Source organism: Cnephaeus nilssonii (assembly GCF_951640355.1).
Source record: "Cnephaeus nilssonii genome assembly, chromosome: 19".
Classification (NCBI taxonomy): Eukaryota; Metazoa; Chordata; class Mammalia; order Chiroptera; family Vespertilionidae; genus Cnephaeus; species Cnephaeus nilssonii.
This window is the reverse complement of record NC_137090.1, coordinates 21,485,553-21,497,048: the sequence shown is the minus strand read 5'-3', so window position 1 is coordinate 21,497,048 and position 11,496 is coordinate 21,485,553. Positions and strand designations below refer to the sequence as shown.

Here is an 11,496-nt window from a genome sequence, read left to right as displayed (position 1 = left end):
AAAGTACCTTTTATACATCTACATAAATACATAATTACAGATTTACAATAACCCTACTTTTATTTTGAAATTAAACTAAACTGCTAGGAAATTCTCCCTTTGAAAATGTCATTCTTAAAGGAGTTTTAAGTCTAAATTTAAGTGTCTCTGTTGGCTACCTAGAAAATGCCTTTAATACTCTCTTAAGAAAGAAAAGCCAAGTCATACATCTAAAGGAAAACAAACAAAAATTATTCCATTAGCATACTTACCATTTCTTTTGGACCAGGGGTGTAAGCATGAACTTTTCACAAGCACTTCATCAACTTTTCCTCCTGACATGTTATCCATGAACTGACGCCCATGTTCTAATGCAAGGTAGCAATCATTGCAATAGTCCCGCTCTTCAACACGTACCCAATTGCTAACTACACCAATTTTAGGAAAAGGATCTTTGTCTGCTGCTCCAAAGGGTGAAAATAAATTAGTGCATTGATCTTGTAACAGTAATATCAACTCATCAGGCAATTTTTCAGATTCCTTTAGTCCTCCATTAACATGTTCAGTAGTCCTGAGAGCTTCAAAACGTTTTTCTGCTTCTTTGCCACATTCTGTGTTGCGTCCTATGATATCTAGTTCATCTTCAAGAAATAATCCTGAATTGTTTCCAAATTTTCTGTTCATAACAGCACTGAAGCCACAGGTACACCTATACTGTGCTTCCTGCGTTGGATCTGGAATGTAAACTCCAACATCGGCACCCTTGATATTCATGTTGCAGACACAGATACAGCAACTATCAAAGTTGCAGTCTTTAAACAAATTCATAACTGATTCTGAAAGAATGAGGTTTACATAAAGACTGTGTGCCTCTGGGATGGAAGGAACAGTTGCAGGTTCAACAGAATTAAGGGGTCTGCATGTGGATGGGGTGGAAGCTGGTGAATACAAGTCTGAATTTTCATATTTGACTGAACCTTGGGCACTAGCAGGTCCACCAGCTCCACGAGGAGTCCTTGGAGTCCTGGGAGTCCTTGGCGTTGGAAACCTAGGGGTAGATGGAGAAGGAAGAATTCCTGCTCCACTGTTGCTAGGAGGTGCGCTGCTAGGAGGCATCCCAAAAGAAGTATGAGTTTGAGGTGTATAAGCAGGGCCATATTCTTGATCCACTGTACTTCCGTCACTAGCATCACCAGGGTAAATGAAAATCAAATATATACATAAAGGAACATATTAGTAATGTGAAAAGTAACTAAAAATATCCCAAATGTTTTTCAGTAACAGTGAAAATTATGAAAGCAAAATTAGTGCTAAAATTTCAAATACAATTAAAATGCATTTCTGTTTAATATATTCACTCTAGGACAGTGATGGGCAACCTTTTGAGCTTGGTGTGTCAAACTTCGCCAAAAAACTGAGCATAACTCGGGTAGTGTGTCACTTTGAGGAAAAAACATTATTTCGCAAATGTTTCATCCTCAGGAGCAGCAAATGTTTCATCCTCGGCATGCGGCCGCGTGTCATCAGAAATGGCTACGTGTGTGTCATAGGTTCGCCATCACTGCTCTAGGAGATTATTGTGGGCTGAGGACCAACCAATTCCAAAATTATAAATAAAATCTGTATGCACTTATTGACACCTATATATTTCTTATACTACAAATATCCATGAATTCTAAGATGCCACTGATTGTAAAAACATAAAATAAAATCCTAATTTTAGAGACGTCTGTGGAAAGAAACTACAGCAATTTTAAGATGATACCAATTATAAGATAACTCAATTTCACAGACTTTAAATTAGAAAACTGTGGAAAATATGACAAATGTACACATGGGAGTCATTTACAATTTTAGACCAAAATAGAAAAAGAAAAGCTTTGAAGACAAAGAATCAAAGCACAACAGTTTTAAGTTTTCTAATAGTTTATCCATGTCCAGCTAATCCTTCCTATATAATAAAAGCCTAATATGCTAAGTGTCCGGTCATCTGTTCAATCAATCAAAGCATAACATGCTAATGATATGTTAAGGCCGCTCAACTGCTTGCTATGACGTGCACTGACCTCCAGGGGGCAGACGCTCCAACCAGTAGGTTAGCTGGGGTCTGGCTGATTGGAACTGAGCGAGATGAGCCGGACACACCCTGGAGCCCTCCTGTGGTCCCTCCCCAGCTGGCCAACCTCCCGTGTCCCTCCCCAGCCCTGATCGTGCACTGGTGGGGTCCCTCGGCCTGGCCTGCGCCCTCTCGCAATCCCGGACCCCTCAGGGGATGTCGGAGAGCCAGTTTTGGCCCGATCTCAAGGGCCAGGCCGAGAGACCCCACTGGTGCACGAATTCGTGCACCAGGCCTCTAGTACCATTATAATCTATTAATCAGAAAATAACTTTTAGAATTTTCAAAAACCAGTATATTTTTTTCCAGGAACCAGCATAATGAAAAAACATTAAAGCTAAATAAATATTCATATACTGTACCAACAACATAAATCTAAACCATACCTGTCTTTGATGAATGGCATTGCAGGCCCTGAAGGAAGCAATTCCAGTTTTCCAACAGTCCAACTCTGACGGTAAATACACTCTTCTGGCAATTTGATAGGAGGCAGACATTGGCTTGGTAGAGTTTTTAGAGGTGCAAACATGGAACATCCCACTAGAACTTGACAATTTTCAGGCTTGTAGACATAAGAAAAATCCTACAATATAAAGACCATGACATTCAGAACCTTATCTTCCATGGGGGGAAAAAGCAAACCAATTCTAGCCATTTTTTTCCTTTCTTGAAACAAAATAATAAAATGTAAATATAATTGTTTTTTTTTTTTTAGAGAGAGAGAGGAAGGGAAGGGAGAGAGGGGAGGGAAGAAGATTTGGTGTTCCACTCATTTATGCATTCAATGGTTCATCTTGTATGTGCCCTGACTGGGGATTGAACCCACAACATTGGCATATTAAAACAACACTCTAATCAACTGAACTACCCAAGCCAGGGCAATTCTATTCTTTTCTTAAATACATTCTTTTCTTTTTTTAAAATATATTTTTATTTATTTTAGAGAGGAAGGGAGAGGGAGAAATGGAAACATCAATGATGAGAGAGAATCATTGATCTCCTGCATGCCCCCCACTGGGGATCACGCTCAAACCTGGCCATGTGCCCTGACTGGGAATCAACCAAGACTTCTTGGTTCATAGGTTGACACTCAACCACTGAGCCATGCCCATGAGGGCGGGGCATCTTAAATACATTCTTTTTTTTTTTTTAATTTAAATTCTTTATTGTTTAAAGTATTAAATGAGTCTCCTTTTCCCCCCATTGACCTCTCCCCAGCTGCTCCCACCCCCCAGCACAAGCCCTCACCGCCCTAACTGTTTGTGTCCATTGGTTATGCTCATATGCAAGCATACAAGTCCTTTGGTTGATCTCTTATCCCCTCACCCCCCGCCTTCTTAAATACATTCTTAATAGTGTCACAATTCAGTCTTCAAATTTGTTAACTACAAAACTGAATCAAATTTGTTAAATTAAGTTTAGTGACTATTGGTTAATAACATTAGATACATTTCACATGTACAACATTGCAATTCAGTATCTGTATACTCCACTGTGTGTTCACCACCCAAATTCTAGTTTCCTTTCTTTATGATATATTTGACCTCTTTACCCAATTCGCCCTCCCCACCCAGCACCCCTTCTGCTCTGGTAACCACCTATCTGTTGTATCTATGAATTTATTTTGTTAGTTACTTTACCTTTTGTTTTATATTTCACTTAAGTGGGAAGTACATGGTATCTGTCCTTTTCCATCTGAATTATTTTGTTTGGCATAATACCCTCAAGAACAATTCATGTTGTTGCAAATGGCAGTATGAAATGAATTTTGAATATAGCTATAAACTAATTATATATGAAAATATAGAAGCAAATTATTTTTCTAGAGAAATAAAATACTTACTTTAATTTCAGAAGGTTTGGGGCTACAGAATCCTTCGTCAACCTCAATTTTGAACTGTGCTCCTATACTACAACTATTTCCTTCTAAAACAGTTCCTCCAGGTGTTGTATCCATATTACCATATTCTTTATTATTCATATTCATTGGGGAAAATCCCATTATATGTTGTTCCAATGACGGTGGTGTAGGATACATTTTATGAAGATCTGCAGTGCCTATAGTTAATAAAACACACATTTTAACATAACCCTCTAAAGAGGTTAATCAGTTTAAAACAAAGGTGTAGAGAATTTTGTTGACATTAAACGTTTACAGATTTATCTGAAGCACAGAATGGGAAAGCTTACTTATGCAAGATAACGGGTCCAGATTTCCTGTCTTTGATTCCTTGCAGTTGGACTTATCTTCTGATCCATTTGCCAATTTTTTAGATCCAGGCTATTAAAAACAAAAACAAAACACCTACATATTTATATTTATTTCAAGTTTTATATCCAATGTGATCTCAAGATAGTAATCATTCAGATGTGACTTGAAAGAAGAGTCCATTCATGAAAAGTAATATTTTGAAGCTGTGCTAGAGCCAAATACATACTAGCTATGATTTAAAGACATAAAACACATTTTAGGCAATCAATGAACTCAGATTAGAAATCAATAAACAGAGGAAAAAGTTCCTTCAAAGAAAATAACCCATACTTTCAAAACACTTAGAAGCAAAAGTAACTTTCCCTTAAAACCTATTAAAATTAAAATAAAACCTGCAATAAGAAGGGTTGTAATTAACATCAGATCTGCTTCTTAGTAAAAGATACTCAGAAAGCATCTGTACCCTTAAAGACATTAGTTTCCTACATAATCAATATTCCTTCTGATTTCTTGTTTACACTTTTACCTTGTTTAATAATCTCCTTACCCCTGTACCAGTAACAATGCTACAACAGGTAAACTAAGCACAAATTTCAGAAAGATCTCATGACAAAGCAAAAGGATCCCTAACTAAAAATAAATTTTAATACATTGAACAAACCAAGTTTCAGTATCTCCAACCTGTCAATTTTTTTTAGAGCTGATAACTTGGTTCCTGTTAGCCACTTTGTCAAAAACACATAAACTAATCTCTGATTACAACCTTTTTACCTCAAAAGAGCCCCAGCTGATACATAAATGGTAGCAGAGAGAAAGTATAAAAGTACCAAAAGTTTAGGGATATATTTACCCAGTAAATGGTATCCTAAAATTTACTATATTATGGGATATAAAATAAAAGTTTATATATATAGCTATATCTGGCTTATGTCACTTAATTGAATACACCAAATGTGCATATATGTATGTGTGTATGTATATGATGAGAGAGGATTAAAAGTATATATTATATAGGACAAGAAAGACCAAATGTACTATAGAAGTTTCCAAGCTACCTTTATGCAGATGAAAAAGGAATTCCCTTTTATGATAATGCAGCACCCAATTCATTAATTTGCCAGAGACTTGACATTCTAGGGAATCTCATTTTAAGCTTTAATTCCTTTTATCTTCACCTTTCTCTGCAAATGGGTGTTAAAGATTAAATGTTACTTTTTCTTCCTCTTTATTATAGTATTTAGCTGTCTTATAATAATGACTATTATGTCAAACAAATTCTAAAGTAGTAGTATTCCTTAATAAATTGACAAGGCATGTAATTTTAATGTTAATCACTTATTCTCTAAACAAGTCGATTCTGGGGTCATTTCTCAACTAGAGGATCAAAGATAAGGAAGTAATACTATTTCCTAAGAACTGCGGGAAAAGAACATATGGCAGAGCTCAAATCAAGCTTAATCATACAAGTCCTTCAAACATACAAAACAAAGAAACAAAGTGTGTATGTGACAGACACTATGTCAACACTGCACAAACATGAGGCTAAAAAAATACAACCAATTAATGAAATTTATTATAAAGTATTTTCTATTGTTCAGGGCTAAAACAGTATTCAAGTCACATATCACTTCTGAAAAAAAATTTATATAAAATCAAGGGGGAAAACTTATAACCTTAATCATTAACAAGATACTCACTGTTAGTTCATCTTCATCAGAATTGAAGAGATTATCGAGGTCAGTATATGAGACAGCCAGGTCTGAGTCATAAATTAAACTGGTTGAAGGAGGACGAGCATGACTAGTAGGACGTAGAGCATCTACATTTGTCAATCAAGAAAATAAACAAATTATACTACTACCAAATAAGTATTATTCTACTTATTTAAGCTAGATATATTACTTTACATTTATAAGGGTATAATACAAATAAAAAGTTGTGATTTGTTTAAAATCTATAATTTTTTTCACATAAAAATGTAAACAATTCTATTAGAATAGAATTAAACACACACACAATTTTATTTTTCTATCTTCCTGAATGTAAAGGAAGCAGAGTACAAAGATTAAGTGCTCCAGCTCAAGTCAGAAAGACTGTTAATCAGAATTCCAACTCCAACAATAAGAGTATGACCCTGGGCAACTGAATTAACCTCTCTGTGCCTCAGCAACTGCAAAAATTAAATGTGAGAGATTGTAGGTAAAGCACTTTGCCCAGTGCCAGGCACTTAAATACTAAATAAATATTACCTCTTAAGTAAGCTTCATTTCAGTTCTAGAATTTTATCCCCCCCTTTACCCCCCCCCCCCCGCCCAGTTTTAGAGGGGAAAAATATATTATTTAAAAAGAACTGCAAATACAAATAGAAGTTAAAATCCTCTTATATTCCCACACAAGGAAAAAACACCACAATTTGCAGTTTGGTATATAACCTTCCAAAACATCCTTAGGATGTCTAATGACTTGAAAAGCCCTCATTTTCAGAAAGATTAAAGTCATTTTCCATGTGTCCCTGCATGTCAATTATAAAGACTCACTAGAGCAATAGTTCTAAAAGTTTAGAGTATGTCAAAATTATCTAGGTTTTTAAAAACCAAGATTTCCAATCTTCACCTCAAAAGATGCTCCAAAATGTGGTAGATGGTTCACATTTTGAGAAAGCCACACCACACGCACAAAAAGGAAATAACACATTCCTTATATCCCAGAGTAGGTAAACAGGCCAAAGAACCCAAATTTCATTCAGCTATCTACCATCAACCACTAAATTTTTTTTTTTTCTGAAAGACCCTCTCTTCCTTATTTGGGTAGAGTTTTTTCTTATTTCTATTTTTGGTCACACAAAGCCTAACTTATTAATTGAGCTTTTAGATCTAAGAGGGACCTTAGGCAATGATCTCATCCAATCTTATTTTACAGATAAGAAATATTTTTATTTGTAAAAAAGGAAAGAAGTTCTAACAATTCAAAACACAATTTCTATCATCTGAACTTGCTTCTCCCTGTGCAATATAAACAATGATCCATCATTTTAAGATATCCCATATCACAGAAATCCATCCCTTTCTAAGAAACATAAGAATTTCGCAAAAAAGAATAGAAGTCCAACAATTTCAGATTAGAGTTGACTCTTGAACAACACGGGTCTGAACTGAGCCGGTCTACTTAAAAGCAGATTTTTTTCAGTAAATATGTCGATTATACTAGGCTTACCGTAAAGCAGTCATATTGCTGCCTTTTCATTACCAATGAATAAATCATTATACCTATAAATAAATATCAACTTTTCACATTATCTTTTCATTTTTGATGTCTAGTGCTAGTAATATGCATACTATCTAGTGTTTCATATCATGTAAGACAGTATGAATGCCAGTACTGATATAAATACAGTACAATACTGTAAATGTGTTTTCTCTTCCTTATGATTTTAATTACATTTTCTTTACTTTTGATTACTATATTGTAAGAATCTACACTAAGAAAAGAGAAACATGCAAAATGACCATACCTCCGCTACGCCCACAAGCCATGCTCACCAGCCAATCAGGAGCGAGTATGCAAATTAACCCAACCAACATGGCTATGGCCACGGAGCGAGCAGGAGGCTTGGGTTTCCCTGGTAATAGAGAAAGCCAAGCTTCCCACCCACTCTGGCCAGCCCTGGCCTCTGCTCAAAGCTACAAAGTTTCAATTATAGAAGATAAATAAATCCCAACAAAAATGGCTGCAGCCACAGAGAGAGCAGGAGGCTTAGGTTTCCCTGGCGATGGAGGAAGCCAAGCCTGCCCTGGCCTCTGCTCAAGGCTACAAAGTCTCAATTATAGAAGATAAATAAATCCCAGATACCAGGGCCTCCGCTTGGGTCGCCGGGGGGCATGGCCGACCTGCAAACCACCACAGGCCCCTCGCCCAGGCCACCCCACGTGCCCCAAGGGAACCCCCACCCTGATCCGGGACACCCTTCAGGGCAAACCAGCCGGCCCCCACCATGCACCAGGCCTCTATCCCATCTAATGAAAGAGTAATATCCAAATTGACTGTCACTCCAACACACAAGATGGCTGCCCCCATGTGGACACAAGATAGCCACCACAAGATGGCCAGCAGGGGAGGGCAGTTGGGAGGGACCAAGCCTGCAAGGGAGGGCAGTTGTGGGCAATCAGGCCAGCAGGGGAGGGCAGTTGGGAGGGACCAGGCCTGCAAGGAAGGGCAGTTGGGGGCGATCAAGCCTGTAGGGGAGGGCAGTTAGGGGTGACCAGGCCGGCAGAGGAGGGAAGTTGGGGGCGACCAGGCCTGCAGGGGAGAGCAGTTGGGGGAGACCAGGCCTGCAGGGGAGGGCAGTTAGGGGCAATCAGGCTGGCAGGGGAGCAGTTAGGCATCAATCAGGCTGGCAGGGGAGTGGTTAGGGGGTGATCAGGATGGCAGGCAGAAGCGGTTAGGGGCAATCAGGAAGGCAGGCAGGCGAGCAGTTGGGAGCCAGCAGTCCTGGATTGTGAGAGGGCACTCGGACATCCCTTGAAGGGTCCCAGATTGGAGAGGGTGCAGTGAGCTAAGGGACACACATCCCCATGCACAAATTTCGTGCACTGGGCCTCTGGTCTATATATATATATATATATATATATATATATATATATATATATATATATATATATATATATATATATATATATATATATAAAAGCCTAAGCTCCCACAGCCAACCTCCCGCTGCCATCCAACCTCCCGCAGTCCCTCCACCTGGGTGGCCGGCTCGATCAGCCCTGGACTAGGTGAGATGGGCCTCGATTGGCCCCGATAGCCACAAAGGCTGAGGGACCCCACACCTGTGCACGAATTCGTGCACCAGGCCTCTAGTATAGTATAAAATACATATTACAAAATATATGTTAACAGACTGTGTATGTAATCAATAAGGGTTCCAGTCAATAGTTGGATATTACTAAATTTTTGAGGAGTCAAGTTATATGAGGATTTTTGACTATGTGGAATCAGAGTATCAGCACCCCAATCCCAACACTCTTCAAGGGTCAACTGTAGTTTGTAGTAACAGTCCTGGAATGCAATATTTTGATTCTGAAACCGAAGTTTTACCTTGCTTGATAGAGGGACTAAATAATGACATAGCATCTTCTTCATGTGATAACACTGTTACACTAGATGACCCATCTTCTACCTGCAAACAATATTACATATTAGGCTGAAGTATATCATTTACCAATAACAAAATCCAGAAAACAGTTTCAAGCATTCTGCTAGGTATTCTGCAGACATTATTACTAATTCTCACAATTAACCTATATGATAAGTAAGTAGTATGCCCATCTTACAAACAAAAAACAGTTCTAAAGATAACCAAGGTAAATATGGCTGATAAGTTGTGGGAACTGTCAAACTCCAAAGCCCATGTTCTGGTGATGAAAGGAAACTTAACTTAGGGTGGAGTGAACACACAATACAATAAACATATGATGTATTATAGAACTGTACCCCTAAAACCTATATTATTAACTAATGTCACCCTAATAAATTTAATAAAAAGAAATAACGTAACAAAGTCCATATTCTTTATATAGTATCTACAGCCTTCCCAGCCACTACGGTTTTCATATTTACAAAAAGACAAAATTTCAAGTACCTAGCACATAGTAAACATATTATTGTATTAAACAGATAACTGAATTCTTTTCATAATTTTACACTTTTAATTTTTGTATTTTGTATTTAAGGCAAAAGACATATATAGCAGGGTTAACTTGTGCTTAAAAGATCCTCAAATATTTGATATTTAACCTTTTAATCAAATAAATATTTCTATGTCCTATACTTTATTAATATAACATTTTACTTTTAGGGACACTGTAAGTTCTTGACTCACATATTTAAAAAAATGTATTTTATAAACTCAGTGATATGTATTCTATTGTATTTTTGAAAACTGATTAATTCACTGATGGCATATTTTAACTCAGTATTAAAATAGTTCATCTACCTAAATGTCCTGATTTTAGTAAGTTAAAGTTCTCCTTCTCCAATCCAAAAACTTTTATAACTAACAAAAAAGATCTTTTCATGACAGAAGGCAGCTGTAATTTAAAATAGGTGCCTGATTTACCTATTTTTAAAAATGTTTTTCTAAGTTAAAATGATGAATCTATTCTATTTTAAAAGAAAAAAATGAGAGGTATGTACTATATGCAGTGCTACAAGTCATCAGAGACGCTTTGGTATATACTTTGATTTATCTTACCTTTTGTTTTTTCCCAGCTTCTCTCTCATTATTTTGTCTATCTTTCTTATCAGGAAAAAGAAATTCCTCATCTCCTTCAACAAATGCATATGGATCAATTTTAGGTTCTTTTTCTGCATCAGATACTATTGCTGAAAGATACTGATTTTTAATTTGATATCGCTGTACTAATTCATCAGAAACTTTTAAAGGTTTCTTACATTGCACCATTAACCTGCATTTAAGAAAAATTAGAAAATTAATTATATTTATTCTCCATAAAAGCACAAAAAACTTCCAAAACAACTTCACTATTATAAAGTTTTTACAGTTAGAGGTGATCTAACCTGCAAGCCTTCCTTTTACAAATGAAGAAATTGAGGCATAGAAAGATTATGTGATCTATTGACATCTCATATTTAGCAATAAAGAAATGGAGCTAAAATTCAAGTCTCCTATCCTTATGTTGTTTTCACCAAAATATGTTTTTTGGCAATCCACTCAGTTCCCAAGTTCTCAAGCACATTAACCTGACCAAATCCATTCACTTAAAGGAACTTTTAAATCTAACCTATTCCAGGACAGGCACTCTCAAATTATGGGGTATATAATGAGACAAGACTTTACTTACACAATTTATACATTTACACAACGAAGTGATTATCCTTTTCCTATTGCCATAGTAGATATATTTTAAGTTAAAAAATTGTAAAGGCCTGATTTGTGTTTCATGAAAATAACATTATTAGATTGTTAATTCTGGCAAGATGTTTTACAATAGCAGGTGAAGAAGTTTCAGAGCAAGTACTTCAGAGGTGTTTTTCTAATGACATTGGAAAAATCAGTTTTTATAGTCTCAGTCTTCTGGTTCCACATGGAGACAGATAAGCATATTTCTCTGCACTCTCCTAAAATAATCAATAAAATGACGAAGGATGACAGAACAACAGTGAAGTT

At 36.7% G+C, this 11,496-nt stretch overlaps 1 protein-coding gene across 1 annotated transcript in view; it reads right to left on the bottom strand.

The window, feature by feature from the left end:
- MED13 (mediator complex subunit 13) overlaps window positions 1-11,496 on the bottom strand; it is an 89,263-nt gene that overhangs the window by 26,912 nt on the left and 50,855 nt on the right. Inside the window, exons 10-16 of the mRNA XM_079798274.1 lie at window positions 10,561-10,774; window positions 9,405-9,486; window positions 6,005-6,126; window positions 4,286-4,376; window positions 3,939-4,153; window positions 2,482-2,678; window positions 252-1,162 (exon numbers count right to left, since the gene is read on the bottom strand). Of these exons, the coding sequence (XP_079654400.1) occupies window positions 252-1,162; window positions 2,482-2,678; window positions 3,939-4,153; window positions 4,286-4,376; window positions 6,005-6,126; window positions 9,405-9,486; window positions 10,561-10,774 (1,832 nt within the window). The remainder of the gene's footprint in view (window positions 1-251; window positions 1,163-2,481; window positions 2,679-3,938; window positions 4,154-4,285; window positions 4,377-6,004; window positions 6,127-9,404; window positions 9,487-10,560; window positions 10,775-11,496) is intronic.